This window comes from Electrophorus electricus, chromosome 1, assembly GCF_013358815.1.
Source record: "Electrophorus electricus isolate fEleEle1 chromosome 1, fEleEle1.pri, whole genome shotgun sequence".
Lineage (NCBI taxonomy): Eukaryota > Metazoa > Chordata > Actinopteri > Gymnotiformes > Gymnotidae > Electrophorus > Electrophorus electricus.
The window spans coordinates 17,373,366-17,389,432 of record NC_049535.1 but is presented as its reverse complement, the minus strand read 5'-3'; the positions used below and the strand labels follow the sequence as shown (position 1 = coordinate 17,389,432).

The window sequence follows — 16,067 nt, the reverse complement described above, 5'->3', positions numbered from 1 at the left end:
GTGATGTCACAGCCCCCCCCGGTCCGCCCCTGTCTCCGGGGGCTCTGGGATGTGGCCGTGGAGGGAGGAAGACTGTGCGTGGCTTCATCAGGGCAGACCGTCGAGGAAAACTCCTCTTTACAGAAGCTCTGAATCAGATCAGGTTTGCCAGGACAGCCCAAGCAAGTTCCTGCGACTGGAGTTCTTGCAGCTTTAAACAGTTTCTTAACAGGCTGTATCTTCTTGCTTTGTGCAGCCGTGTAGGAGTGTGATTTAGGAATGTGTCTTTTTTGAAGTTATGGCTGTTGATCACTTTATTGGCTTATCAACTCCTTGGCCTCCTTTCAGAGAGGCACTGATAGGCTGTTATTCATGAAAATCTCCTCCAAAAGATCCCTTCTACATAAAAATATCATTTTTTAGCTTTGATTATGCGCATATAATCAAAACTATAATCAAGTTTAGTTCCAAAAATGCCTGACTGTAATACTGTGAAGTTAATAAAGACATCGGTTAACCCACCTTTATCAGGGATTAGAGTTGAAACAATACTCTGTATCCCAGCTCTAACTCAGTGTTTATGTTAATCAGGGAAAAAAGTCTAAAGCCCAGAACATTTTCCTCCTCAAGGGAAGGTAATGACTCTGAAATGCACAAAGAACTATGGGAATGTGTTCTGATCCTTCTGGGCTCTGGCAGGAGGATCTGAAAAGAAGGAATAGAGAATGTCGTTGTGTATTTGATCTCCTGCCTAAAAGAGGCAAAAGCGTTGTACAGTCAGGACTGAAGAGTGAGTGGCATGAGGAGTAGGCAAACTTCCAAACACGACTGTGACTCAATGCTTTGCCTCTTAACTGCAGCGCTAGCGGCAAATGACATCAATGTTCTCGCTGTGATTGGACGAGCAGAATCGCCCACACACAAACGCTGGTCCAGTGGCATCACAGGGTACGAGAGCTGAACGGCCTGATCATTAGCAAAATTCTCCAATGAACATGAATATTCTCACTGAAGATGCCAACAAGCGTGAATAGATCAATAGCGCTATGTTCATGTCTAATGGAGTTTGTGGTGTTGGTGTGGATGGGATCTAAAGTCTATGTGTACAGGACCAGAGTTTCTGAGGTTTGCCTGTGTGGGAGTATGTGGGGATGTGTTTTTGTGTGTGTTTGTAGGCTTATTTGGCACACTGCAGAAGGCAGACGTGTTGACCTTTTGAGCTCTTCTGAGTTTGAGAAATGACGTGTACCCAGTGGAAGGAAGTGACCCCTCACCAGCTCTGACTCAGACAGCCATGCTGTCCAGTGCTGCCACATCTCCCATCTCACACTGCAAAAGAGCAAATCCTACCTACCACACCATTAGCAGTGCAGGCGCAAGTCCGCTTTGGTTGGTAAGGCCCTCTTATTTCTCAGCGTTGTGTCAGAAGATGACTTTACTGCTCTGGGAAGCCTACTGCCTTGTGCTAGTGGAGTTACCCTGACTGTATTTGGACTGACTGTTGGACCAACCAGTTCACTAATATTATTCAATAATAACTAATTGAATGACCGATGATCCCAAAATGTTCACTTGGATTCCTCCTTCCACACCTTGCAGAGTGACAGATTGTTGCCACAATATTCTAATATATAATCTGATTTGTTTTCTGTTTAGCGTTTCCATAATCTCCCACATATACATTCTGGTTTCTGTCAGCGCTGGCGTATGTGTTCTCGGACTGTCTCGTCCTATCTCACTCCATCCTTTTGCTTCTCATTACATCTCAGTCTGCCGCGCATGCCTCGGTTTGCTGGCTGGCGTGGACTCCGGCCAGCGGCTTCTGTCCTCTCCGCTCGACTGAGTGGGATTGGCTTGTCTTTGCGAGAGAAAGACTGCTTCATTGCCTTCAGCAGGGGTGCGCTGACCTCCTTCGCACAGGGGGCGGAACAGCTGTCTGCCTCACTTGACCTGCTTTGTTTGCCACACACCCAGAATGGAGACGAGTCCTCCGTAGTGGAGAAGAGACCTTCTCTGTCTTTGCCTACATGAGACGTAGTTCTCTTTCCTGGAAACAACATGACCCATTCAGAACCTTTTAAATAGAACAGTATAAATCTACCATGTAAATTCTATAACTCTCTACATTTTTAGAAAACATGGGTCTCTTCCAATGCTCTTCACTAAAATGACCTAGACTGTAGAAAAGAAAGTTAAAAGGTTACTTAACTACAACTGAAAAGTGAAATGTGTCAGAAAAGTAAGTTACAAAGAGGACAAGACGTATGGAAGCAGTGAGGACAGTGAGAAGATGGAGCAAGCATGGTCAACATGAGGTCATTAACCTTTAACTTTTACATTAATCTTTGTACATGTTAAGTCTTATGCAATTTCAACAGTAATAAATCAGGCAAGTTAGTAGACTATCAAATAAAAAATTGAAGTTTAGAATTTCTTGTAATATGTGTGGCAGACAATCAGATATATGAAAACCTGCCTTTTCCTCTTTCCTTCCACACCAGTCTGAGTGAATATAGGCTCCCGACGCTCCCTTTATCCTGGTTTTCCCAGAGGGCTCTGTCTGCCCACTAGTGTCTGCCCACTATGGCTGTATGGCTGGCAGCCTTACAGGCTCCCATTGGACCTTTTGTGTCGGCATTACTGGGAGCTGGGAAATGTTGATACAAGTGATGTATTGTGTTTTTACTGACCACAAGATTTCCTCTGAGGTTCTGTCCGCTGTTTGAAACTTTGTGTGGGCTGCCTGCCGAAGTGTGGCTCTCAATGTATCCACACACACACACACACACACACACATACAAGTTTACTCCAGCTTGCTGCCTGCACAGCATTAGCTGACGCGTCCCATCATCCTGCAGCCCCAGTATCCCGGGGGTTTTCTCCAATATCCATCACAACACGTGTCAAGCGCAGATCAAGCCTCGGGGGAAAGGAACAGGTCTGCTCAGGGGATTCCAAACCCTGCTCAGTAAACCCACCATTTCCATAAGAAAGAAGAATTACAAACATGGGGTGAGAAGGAGGGGGGGGTTTGAGCCACCGTGGACAGCAGCCCCAGAGGTGGTGGTGGGGCCCTCTGAGGCTGGGAGGTTCTACATCAGCCTGGGGGGCCCAGGGCAAGAGAGGCTGCCTGGGGCCACTTTAGTACTTTCTCCACAGCACATCTGTTGTAGTGCAACGCATCGGAGTCAGGCCTCCGCCCCCCGGTGCGAGTAGCAGAGCGCCGCTCTTGTGGAAGCTTGTGGGAATGCAATTCGGTTATTTATGGTGTGGTACTGGCTCAGTTTGTTTATTGTATTCGGATTTGCAGATTAAAGCTTTTGTTGTTTTAACACTTGGTCCGTAACCACATGCTGTCAGTGCACAGCCGCCCACTCTGGTGTGGTCCATATCCTACCAAAGGGAACAGCCAGAATCTGACGTTCCCACGCAGAATAACGAGAAGATGCCGGCTCTTGTTCACTGGGCTGGAATTGGAAACCTTTCAATAATCCAGTGGACCCTAGTGGTTTTTGTTTTGCGTGTTTTTGTGCTCTAACACTCCTGACTGAGTCTGTAAAGGACTCACCAATATCCTGAATAGTTGAATCAGTTGTGTTTGATCAGAAACATTAACTAGGGTTCCAAGCCCGGCATTAGCAATCACGGAGTTCAGTTAACTGGATTAGGTCTATTAAAGCAGGCTTGGATCTGAATTCTGTAGAAAGCTAGTGCTCCAGTACTGTTGGGTCATGGCATTGTGGATAATGGTAATCTAGCTTGTGGGAAGAGAAGCTTTAAATCATAGTTTTGAATTTGGGCCCAACAGAAAACAGCTTCAGTGTATTTGGTTTAATAGTGGAAAGTCTTTTAGTGGTGGAAAGACGCGCACACACACACACACACACACACACACACACACACACACACACACACATACTTTCACTTTTGACTCTACAGTGTAACAGGTGTCTGTTCACCTATAATCATATACAGATCAGTATATGGTCAGTTGAACAGTTGAATATGTTTGATCCCACATCTTGATAAGATATGAAAAACAAATATGTGCATGAGAGAGAGAGAGAGAGAGAGAGAGAGAGAGAGAGAGAATGAGCATTTTTCCTTGTCAAGGTATGCCACTTCTCTTTTTCTCTAGTTTTCCTATACAGTCAGGACATTTTTGTCATAAATGTTTGCAACACTAACTCGGACACACACATACTGTTGCAGATGGTGAATTCAAACACATGTACGCACGCCTGAGCAGGGAAGCCTGTTTAATATACAGCACTACAGAAATCAGTCCTGGAACACCAGGTCCCCGCTGTGCTCAGTACTCTCTCATCTCTTACTCTGTCTTCCTGTTCCCTCCTTTCTCTCTCTCTCTCTCTCTCTCTCTCTCTCTCTCTCTCTCTCTCTCTCTCTCTCTCTGTCTTTCACTCATTTTTTCTTTCTCTCCATTTTCCATTCCAGACTTGGCAATGGAGGATCATCGCTAAGCTCTATTATTTAGGGATTAATATGGATCTTAAATTAGTACAAATATTGGGGGGGGGGGGATTGATTTGCATGCAGTAATTATGCATAATGCCTTTGTTTCATAACGGAGGAAATATTAGTTATGCATAAATATGCATATTTACACAAACACAAAATAGAACTGTTTTAGAGTGAGTGAAAGAATAAAGTGAAACTTTATGAACATAATTGAAAACAGGAACATAAGTTAAATTAACAAGAATATTTAATTAACTGGATGGGTAGCAGTTTCCCTGCGTGTGTGTCTGCGCGCGTGTGTGTGTGTGTGCGCGTGTGTGTGTGTGTGTGTCTGTGCGTGTGTCTGTGTGCGTGCGTGTGTGTGCGTGTGTCTGTGCGTGTGTCTGTGCGTGTGTGTGCGTGTGTGTGCGTGTGTGTGTCTGTGCGTGTGTGTCTGTGCGCGTGTGTGTCTGTGTGTGTGTCTGTGTGTGTGTCTGTGTGTGTGTGCGTGTGTGTGCGTGTGTGTGTGCGTGCGTGTGCGTGTGTGTGTGCGTGTGCGTGTGCGTGTGTGCGCGTGTGTGCACGTGCTTGCGCGTGCGTGCGCGTCTGCATGTGCGTGTGCGTGTGCGTGTGTGTGTGTGTGTGTGTTTGTGTGTGTGTGTGTGTGTGTGTCTATGTGCCTAAGTTGTGTGTGTGTGTGTGTGTGTGTGTGTGTGTGTGTGTGTGTGTGTGTGTGTGTGTGTGTGTGTTTGTGTGTGTGTGTTTTGGGAATATGGTGGGGGGGGGTGTTTGAACTGTAAATCCCCTGCAGGGAAACAAGTGTATATGCTATTGTAGTAAGACCCCCCCCCCCCACTCAGTGTGAGAGTTAGTGTAGTGTAGTGGGGAGAGCTAGTGTGAGACATTACAGAGTGCAGCTTAGAGACGTGTGGGGACTACATCAGTTGCAGACAGAAACTAGCAGAGGTGCTTCAGAGGAACGTGGCTGCAGACCTTAGCACCGTCAGGGCTCTGTGTGTGTTTGTGTGGTGTCAACTGGGGGTTCTCTCTCCCTGTGTCTTTTTGTCTTGGTTCCACTGGTTTCAGATAGCTGTCTTAGTTGAGCATTAATGTGGGGGTGTCTGTCTGTCTGTTTCTCACATTATGAGGCTCGCATTATTTGTGGGAGCCATTGCCCTTTGACCCTTTGACCCAAGACCATTTGTTAGACAGCAGGCTGAAGATCAAGTGTCCTAATGACCTTTAAGCATTGTGTTCCTGACAATAATTGTATAAACTATCGAAGTACCACCAATAATTGTTGTATAAACACACAAACTCTCTCTGAACTCTGGGCTTCTGTGTGTGACATGGAATCTAATCTAAGGATATTGACATCCAGCGCTTTCTGTTTGTATGAATAAGCTCATAAATATTAATTAGCTAATGATCTTTATTGTCTGTTGTTATTTTCATACAGGCTTTAGATTGAATGGCATTAGTATTTATTTATTGTTGCAAAACTGCTCAAATAAACCCATTACTGCTTAATGGGTTTAAATCATTCTGCTGAGCCTGCTCTTACGCGCCTTTACTCTGATGGTAGTAACTACCACGTAACCTGGTCTGTCTACATATGTAATTGTCAAAGGAAGTGATATTATGGGTGTAATGTATGGATCTAAAATTGTAATGTGTAAAATTGAGACTTATCAGCACAGTTACATGTAGAATTTTAATATTTTCCTTTATTTATATTTATATTTATATTTATTTTTTCCTAATATATTTCTCTTACAAGTGTATTTATACCTGACACTGCTCTGCCTTGTAACACAATCCAGATGTAATTTTGATGGCAATTTGATTGTCATTGTTCGGTGTCATTGTTAGACCTGGTGTGTGTGTTTTCCAGTATGATCCAGAGAGTTCGGGTTTCATCAGTACAGAGAGATTCCGGGACCTCCTGGAGTCACACGGATCAGAACTGGACCCGCATAAGCTGGAGGTCCTGCTCGCGCTCGCAGATGGGAACGCCGATGGCAAAATCTGCTACCAGAACTTCGTCAACCTGGTGAGGGTAATGATGCGTGCCTAAATTACCCACAATGCTCACTGCACGGCCTGTAGAATGTTGAGAGGGATACGGTTGTGGGGTTTTTTTTGTTAGTTTTTGCTTTTGTTATATGTGAGTGGCTTTTAATATATGAAAAAAAACATTGAAAAATCCCTAAGCCTTTCTTGCCCCATTCTACCCCTCCAAACACACACAAACACACACACATATGCTATATCACATCTTCTGTGGGCCCCACTGCTGGCTGCTATTGGGTGAGCGGGATCACATGATCATTGAGCACAGTGTGACTTAACGTGGGAGAGGTAAGAATGAGGAGCATGTAGCAGTGTGTGTGTGTGTGTGTGTGTGTGTGTGTGTGTGTGTGTGTAAGGCATGCACCAGGGGGTCTTAGACACTGTTGTCCTTTGTACAATGTTTTCATTGAAAACATTTATTGCTTACCTTATCACAGATAAGCAAATAGATATATATATATATATATAGGGGAGAGAGAGAGACTAAGAGAAAGGTGGAAGGTTACCTTTAGGGCCACAGAAGAGGATGCAAGCTGTGAAAACAAAAAGAAAGAGGTGTGAAGGAAAAAAAAGGGATGCAAATTGAAAGAGGGTTTAATAGAGAGAAAACATGATGAACAAAAGGTGAAAGTGAGAGAAGAGAAGGTAAAAGAGCGAAAGAGGGACTGAAAGGGTAAGCAAGGGGAGGCTGGCGACAGGCACTGCAGGCTTTGTGTGTCCCTTCCAGCTGTATTTTAATACCTCTGCCTGCCATGAAGCTACTATTGTGACGGGGAGCAACCAGCTGGCGGTCTCCAGTCTCTCTGTTTGTGTTTATTTCCTTCTCTCTTGCTGTCTCACCCTGTGTGTCGGTCTCTCTCTTCTGCCTGTATTCCAAACTGCAGTAATGGTGGCTGGCACAGATGGCACAGGGTGGGGAGGGCCTGAATGTATGAGCTTGTCTTTTAATGATGAATTGAGGCTTTTTATTAGAGAGAGCAACATGGGGATGACTCAGAGAAGAGAGAGAGAGAGAGAGAATGTGTGTGTGTGTGTGTGTGTGTGTGTGTGTCTGTGTGTGTGTGCGTGAGTGTGTTTATTGTATGCCACTGTCTGGTTTCCCTTAGGCATTAAGCTTTTTTCTCTGAGCAGAATCTCAGTGGTAGAGCAGTGCTTGTGCCTCTCAGCACAGACATGAAGGTGTTCTTGGTAATGTTTTTCTTTATTTGTTTAACTTTTCTAAACGGCCGTCCTTGCCGTATTGGAATAAGCCAGACTTCTCACTAAGTGAATATTATTTCCTCTTTTTTCCCTCAATAAGTCTTACCCAGCATGCTGTGTGTCACGGTGTTGATGAGATCACACCCCAGGGCTTCAGACCCCTGCGGACGACTTTTCAGGGCTGCCTGACTCCACTACAGACGAGACCCTTCGCTAGATTCCTGGTTTGCTGGACCATGTTCCATTTAGTGGTCTGCAAGCCATGAATATGAAACTTGATCAAGGGTCAGAAAGTGAGCTTAAATGTTGAGTTGCTGAGGGCTACCCTAAATCTCGGCTTAAGTCCTTTTGCAGATCTTTAAATCCATTCATGCCTCCTGGTCGTAGACTGTAAATGCTAGTCTGTATGAACAGTGTTTCAGTGCTGACGCGTGTAAACACCGTCATACATCAGCAGTAGGCTGCTTCGGTGGCAGTTAAAGTTGGGATTTTTTTCCCCCTTTTTTTTCGTTTCTTTTCTCTTTTTTTCCTAGCCTATTTATCCGGAGATCAAGGGCAAACAGCAGCTTCTCCAAGGTCGTTCCGGTTGTTTCCAGCTGTCTTGGTGCATTCATTCGTCATTATTCTCAAAGCCATGGACCGTTTTCCACACCAGGTTCATGACACATGAGAAGGAGGACTTGGGATTATATAGGAAGGTTTTTTTTATACATGTGCGGTGTATTTATTTGTCTCAGCACCAAACATCTAGAAGCTTGTGACACATTGATTTTCTCTCTCACACACACATGCGCACTCACTTTCTCCTTCTCTCCATTTTTCCCGCTCTCTCTTTCTCTCACCCTCCATCCTGTCTCTGCTTCTCTCTCAGTCTCGCTCTGACACACACCCACTTTGTCACACAGCCGTTCTCAGCTTTGGAGATAACTGGAATCCGCAAGTGGTTGCTAAGTGACGGCAGAAGCATTCCTTGGCTTGGCACTGGAGCAGGGGTTTGGGGTGAGCGTTCCCCACTGTAGAGCTACACCCCCGTGAGGGGTGATGCCAAGAAAGGGGGGCGAGAGTGCTCACAGTTCAAGCAAAGCTCCTGGAAATGTAGTAGAAATGCTCCCAGGAATGCCAGACATTGCCTTTCCCGCTCCACCTTTTTTGATGGGTTGTAATGTTTTCAAATTGGCATTTCAAAAATGGCTCAAAACATACGGGTTTAAAATGCTTCAGAAGTAACTAAACATGGAAGGCAGGTGAATACTGGAACTAAACTATACCATACAGTAAAAGCCCAGATGCAGGGTGGACACTAAACCCTGCAGGGCAGTTGATGTCCAGGAGCAGAGCTGATTTGAAATAGCCACTACCGACAGAAGCATCCTGGCAGTGATAATGATTGCGTCTGTGTCTCCTCAGCTGGGCAGCAAGCGCTCTAACAGCTTCCGGCGGGCGATCCTTCAGGGTGGGCGCCAGCTGAAGAGCTCCTCCCTCAGGGAGGAGGTGGGCCTGGGCTTGTCCCAGAGGCTCATCCGACACGTGGCCTATGAGACGCTGCCCAGAGAGGTGGACCGCAGGTGGTACTTCGATAGCTACGCCTACTGCCCCCCACCGTGGCTCATCCTGGCTATCACCATCACGGAGGTGAGATTAAGAGTTCGGATGAAGTGGGCCAGTGTTCGCAGTGAGCCTAACCATGCCTGGGTAGTCTCCTGCAGCCGGACCAAAGTCTCCCAGCCTTCCCCAAACGGGTCTAAGAGGGTGTTCTACTGCTGCGTTTCCTCCTGCAGATGGTGGTGTTCATGTATTACGGGCTACAGCTTGATCGCTGGGTGCTGCAGGTCTCGTCGCCATCGTTCCTGAAGAGCCCCCTGCCGTACCATCCCCAGCGCCGGGCTCAGGCGTGGCGCTACCTCAGCTACATCTTCATGCATGCCGGGTAAGTGCTAGCCCTGACCCATGCTAGCTCATGCTAATCAATGGAAGGACATGAGCACCCACTTTGTCCAAGTAGCCTGGCCTAATATTTACAAGCCCACTCCAGTCCCATGCTAACACCCCCCCCCCCCCCACACACACACACACACATGCTGAATAAGAGTGTAAGAATACTCCGAATACTCTAATCAAATTAAGCGGGTTGGTGCGGTTTTCAGTTCTTGCCATAGTATTGTACTGTTTAGTGCTTTGCTGCTCTAACGCACCTGATTAAACGTATTAGCAAAATGATCAGCCTTTGAGCTCAGTCAGATGTGCCAAAGCAGCACTAAACTGTGAAGTAGGCTGTACTAGCCCTGCAGGATTGATATCGCCTATCCTTGCCTTAAAATAGTAATACTAAGGTGCCTGAAAGCTGAAGAAAAATGAGCACACGCGCCTGCAGCATCAAATCATTTGCATAATGCTAATTAGCAGTTTTAGTCAAATTTCTCCTTTAAAGCCCCAGCTGGGAACTGCTGCAAGTGGAAAATGGGTATTTTTGTGGTTGTTAAACATTTTCAATCATCTAAGATCGCAATAACTGCAACATAGCGATGTTTCTGTTTACCAGCAGCATTCATGATTAGTGAGCTCAGAGCTAGTCCTGGGGCAGCGGGGCAGCTGTTTCAGCACATTCTGATTGGCTGATGAATTAGCTGTGCAGGTGAGGCTCGGAAAACTAGCCAATTTACTTTGAGGCAGCCTAGCTTTTATCAACTCTGTAAATAGTGCCAGACTGCAAATATATATATGTATATGTTTTAAGAGCAGTAGTAGGGTTCAGAACACACATAATCTTGGACTGAACGACTAAATGTGTTAGTATAATCTCAAGATATTTGTCTTGTTCTGTTCATATGTACCAATTGGATGGAGTGTTCAGATAATCTGGTAGCTTGCGACTCTGCCCGGTTTGGGCAAATACGTGAGCTCTGTGCCGATATAGCAGGGATTATCTTTATCTCCCCCAATCTGCTGCTGTGGCTAAATATGTTGGTCCTCGTCGTGATTGTGTGAGCTGCGTCCTCAAGGTATGACATTAAAGATCAATCTGGCGTTTTCCAAGTTATTTTTCCATATTGAATACCCTTTCGAAAATATCACTTGTTGCTTCAAAGCCGACCTCAGCTGACCTCAGGCAAACTGCGCGTGTTGTCTGATCCCCATTAGAGTTCAGTCAGTTGTTGTTGGCCATAGTAGCACGTTTAGGTGAGCTGTTCCTTTAAGTGCGGCAGGAGTCTGGATGTACGTTGGAACAGCAGCTGTGCTGTGTGCAGGAGAGGTGACCAGGCTGTTGTGATCTGGTGGTCTGTGGTGTGCGCTTGTGTTAATGCTCCCCAGGGTGTAATTGTCCCTAAAACCCCAACCACAGAGCTCTGCTCCATTCATGCAACAGCAGAATGCCAATATCAGGATCACAGGGAGAGAGGGTAAAATAACACACGTACACATGCATAAACATTCACAGCCCACACAGACATCAAGTGCAACAGGCACACAGGCCAGCGCACGCTGCACACACATGCACACACTCTCACATGCACGTCTCACACGCATACACACACACACACACACACACACACACACACACTTACTCACACAAACCAACCAAACAAAGGTCACTGCACAGGCTTGGTCCAGTTAGCACTGCCACATTGATTGAAATCTTGTTTTCGCCGTCTCCACGGCAACAGCAGGTGAAAGCTGTGATGTCTTCTTTAAATCACACTGACACGTGCTGAACGCTGATTAGGCAACACCGTCAGAGGCCAAACGTTATCCTCTCATAGTATCCTCACCTGGCAATGGAATGATCCTATTTTGTTGTTGTAAGAACACACCTTATTATCCATAGCTTTGAGCAGAATTTGAGGAAATGGCAACAGGATATATTCACTCCAGTGCATGTGACACTGGTTTGGTAACTGCGTCATTCAGTTGATGTTTTACATACATACATAGTTAAGGCTACACACTTACAGTAAACACAGCCTGTTCCTCTTATTTACTTTAACAAAATCAGTTCACATTGTTTACTGGGTGGTCAAACTATGTCATCTGTTCATTCTTTTAACTCATTTTACTCATTATTAACTGCAATGATGATCCAAGTTTCATCAAGTCTCTGCATCTCCTGCTCCAAATCTTTGTCCTTCAAGTTGGTCTTGGAGCCTGTTTTAGTCAACTCGCCCACGCCTGTTTTGAAAAGCTCTCCCTGAGCTGCAGGTGCGAGTCCTGAGCTCCTGCAGATCTGCGTGCCCGAGGGTCAGTAAAATCCAGAATTAGCAAGTTTTCAGCCAGACATGCCAGCAAGCCTCTCACACTGACAGTTAACACAGTCTATCAGAGGGGTCAAACCCAGAGTGTACACACATCTAAAATACTAAAAAGGAGGACAAGGTCAGAATCATTTTCCTAGAACCAGGAACCAAAATACACTGTAGCTGTAGCTAAATGGAGCATTTATGCCGAGCTGTGTGATGACTCAGTGAAAAGAGAATGAGAGAATATTCACTGGGCTGCTGGGCCAAGCACAGGATCAGATCCAGCACACTGTCAGCTCAGACACACTAATGTTCTGTTATCATAACAGCACAAAGCTGTATTCCAACATTCTGTGAGAAATCGCAGTTGCATCCCACTTTCAGTCACCTGCAAAGATCGGAACCTATGGGTTTGTGAGTTTAGTTCCAACCGGAGCCAGTCACACCTGATCTATTTTCATTTTTGGCCTTGATTAGCTGTGTCACGTGTGAATTTGTCTGAAGGTGAAACCTGTAAGAAGCAAGATCACCAGGTGGAAGGTAGCTGACAAGTATTATAGATACAGGCAGAATTTAAAGCCCATTTTAATGCAGGATTCTGCTTTTTCCCTTAAGAGAATATAGACATTTTATGTTGCCTTTATAAAGAGTTTCCTCGTAAACATTTGGTCAGCAGGATTACATATTGCTGCTTATAAAAGGAACTGGGCCATCATTGCCACGTATACCCCTCCCTGTTGTCACAGTTGCCACAGCAACGCTGCCTGTTTGTTTACTTCCTGGTTTTGTTTGCTCGTGCTTCCTGGTTTTAGTTTCTTTAGTTCTTGTTAGTGTCTCTGCCTGTTATTATGTTCACCTGTGTCTTGTTACTCCTAGTCTCAAAGTCTCATCATGTCTTACATTACTGAGCCGTTGTTTATCATTGTGTGTTTCTCCTGCTTTATTGGATTACTGCCCATGTCTCTCTTTTTCCGTTCCCTGTCTCTTGTTTACCTCATGTACTGCTCTGTGAATATTTCCTTTGCGTGTGCATGTGATTATGAACATGATTCTGATTTTTACTAAATCTCGCCCCTCTTAGCGTTTGCGTCCGCCTCCCATTTGCTCCACATTACAATCATGTTATATTGCATTCCTGCAGCATAGTGGTACATGACCACAGCGGTGTTTTGTGAAATAGAAATGGCTCATATGTTTATATCAGCTTGTGTACGGTAATGACGCTTCCTGTGTCTGCGGTAATTATACTTCCTGTGCATGCGGTAATGATGCTTCCTGTGCATGCGGTAATGATGCTTCCTGTGCATGCGGTAATGACCCTTCCTGTGTGTGCGGTAATGACACTTCCTGTGTGTGCGGTAATGACGCTTCCTGTGCGTGCGGTAATGACCATTCCTGTGTGCAGAGTGAATACGGAGCCTAAACAGACCCAAGGATATTAACGCAGTACATACCTGCTGCTCAGGGCATTTTCATTACTGCGTTCTGTTTCTTAACAGAGACGGCATGCTAATGAGGTGATCCAGCGTTGAAAACAATATGACCCTTATATGACCAATATGACCCATGACCCTTGCTGGGATCCAATAAGCTACTCTATATTTATGTTTCACAGTGCCGCCTGCCTGCATCACATCAACAGCTTTATTAGCTTTTTAAAAGCATTTAAAAGCTAATGTGTGCTTTTCCGGCGTACTCGGACGTGACTGTAACATGTCACCAGCAACAATCCAATCCTGGATGTGAGGTAACGTAGCCAGGCCGTATGGATGTGACTGATGCAGAGTGCACTCTGCTGGCTGTGTTTGGCAGGATCGAGCACCTGGGTCTGAACATGGCCATGCAGCTGCTGGTGGGCGTGCCCCTGGAGATGGTCCACGGAGCAGCCAGAATCGGCCTTGTCTACCTGTGCGGAGTTCTGGCAGGTGAGTTGAGCTGCGGGTGTCCAGCTGGTCCACAGTTCCTTCACGCTCTTCAGCGCCCCCAACTGCAACACTTACATGTCAAACAGTCAATAAAAATGTATTTATATAGTGCTTTTTATAACAGATGTTGTCCTAAAGCAGCTTTACAAATGTCCGAGTCCAAGCCCCCAGAGAGCAGACCAAGGGTGACAGTGGCAAGGAAAAACTCTCTAGAGCATGAGGAAGAAACCTGGAGAGGAACCAAGACTCAAAGGGGGGCCCATCCTCCTCTGGCCGACAAGTCACCACAATAATAACAATTTTAAGAGAAAAATAAATTAAAAATGAAAAAATAAGACATTAATGTCTAGTCCAACTTTCTAGAGGTCCTAGTCTTGTCCCGATGGTGTGTATGTGTCCGAGACCCATCCTGCAAGAGAACGTCCATCAAGGGCAACAGAAACGTAGTTGTCTGGGGTGAAACTGTGATGGGCTACAGCAGGGGGACATCAGGGGTGGTAGGAGGAGCCGTGGCAGCTGAGACAGGTTGATTCTCAGTAGCATAATGACATCAGCAGTAGGTGAACCAGAACATCAGCAGAAAGAGAGAATAGATTATTAGGCAAGTCCAGGTGCGAGGGTGTGTAAATTAGGGAACTATAATGTGAAAAGATGGACTCTGGCAAATCTAGATATGAAAGCACAGCTGAAAGGAAAGAGCCAGAAGGAACCACAGGCATGAGGGCAGCCTGGAACTCTGCTGCTCTCAGTCAACAAACCTGAGAGGTGAAGTGACAGCATCATCACATCCCAGTTTACCATAACCATCAATGCCCATGGACCCCCAGATCTACACCTTTACCTAAGATGTGAAGTAGTTAATAAAATGCCTGACTGTACAGATAGGTTTTCAGCCTAGCCTTAAATATTGAGACTGTGCGTGTCTCGAATATTTACAGGAAGGTTATTCCAGAGTGTGGGAGCTTTATAGGAAAAGGCTCTGCCCCCTGTGGTACATTTTCTTATTCTTGGTACTAAAGAAGAGCTGCACCTTTTGATCTAAGCAAACATGGTGGGTCATAATGCACTAGGGAGTTCTCTAAGGTACTGTGGGGCAAGACCATTCAGTGCTTTATAGGTTATTAGAAGTATTTTATAATCAATATGAGCCAATATAAAGTAGCTAAGATAGGAGTGATGTGATCAAATTTTCTAGTTCTACTAAGAACGCTGGCTGCTGCATTTTGAAATAACTAGAGCTTGTTTAGGCACTTAATGGTACAGCCAGATATTAAGCCATTACAGTAGTCCAGTCTGGAAGTGATAAATGCATGTACTAGCTTTTCTGCATCATGTGAGGAGAGCATGTTCCTAATCTTTGAAATGTTCCTGAGGTGGAGAAAGGCGGTCCTAGAAATATTATTTACATGAGCTTCGAACGAGAGACTGGCATCCATAATAACCTTGTTGTATGCTGAGTTAACGTTAACAAACTGGTAGCGACCAGCTAGATAAAGCTTAAACCAGGAAAGGGCTATTCCCCTAATCCCAACAACATTTTCGAGTCTGTCTATTAAAATGTTGTGCTCTATAGTGTCAAATGTTGCACTCAGATCAAGCATTATAAGCAAAGAGACATAATCCTGCTCAGAAGACAACAACAGGTCATTAACTACTTTAATCAGTCTCTGTACTATGATGAGGCCTAAACCCTGACTGAAAGACTTCATGTATCTGGTTACTATTCAGATATGAGCTTAGCTGCTGAGCTACAGCTTTTTCTAGGAGCTTGGAAATAAATGGAAGGTTTTAGCTCAGCCTGTAGTTTGACAGCTGATGGGCGGAGGTTAGATTTGTTCATTACAGCCAATTTGAATGATATATGAACATAGCCAAGGTTCATGGAAGAGTTTATTAAATTTAGTAAAGGTTCAATTACTTCAGGTAGGATTTCCTTAAGAAAGTGTGTGAGCAGTGACTCTAGTAAGCAAGTGGAGGATTTTGATGTAGATCAGAGATGTAAGTTCTGGCTCTTGGATAGGTGTAAAGGATTTTAGAGTCATTTTTGGCTTGGTTGTTCTGATCTCTAAGTAGCTGCCTGATGTCACGTTAATACTCTCAATGTTATCTCTAATGTGCTTCATTTTCTCATTAAAGAAGTTCATGCGCTCATTACTACTGTGTGATGTTGTAATCTGTGCATTAGTGTCAGTTTTATTCC

General features: G+C 45.0%; 1 protein-coding gene across 7 annotated transcripts in view; it reads left to right on the top strand.

Moving 5' to 3' along the window:
* The window catches only part of rhbdl3 (rhomboid, veinlet-like 3 (Drosophila)), a 39,200-nt gene that overhangs the window by 13,863 nt on the left and 9,270 nt on the right, over nt 1–16,067 (top strand). For 4 of the 7 annotated variants that reach the window (XM_027012317.2, XM_027012314.2, XM_027012316.2 and 1 more), the window contains 4 exons: nt 6,332–6,490; nt 9,118–9,342; nt 9,489–9,637; nt 13,755–13,867. In XM_027012317.2, the coding sequence (XP_026868118.2) occupies nt 6,332–6,490; nt 9,118–9,342; nt 9,489–9,637; nt 13,755–13,867 (646 nt within the window). Of the gene's footprint in view, nt 1,373–2,071; nt 2,295–6,331; nt 6,491–9,117; nt 9,343–9,488; nt 9,638–13,754; nt 13,868–16,067 lie in introns of those variants that run through there. The other 3 variants (XM_027012319.2, XM_027012318.2, XM_027012320.2) reach the window with 3 other exon arrangements.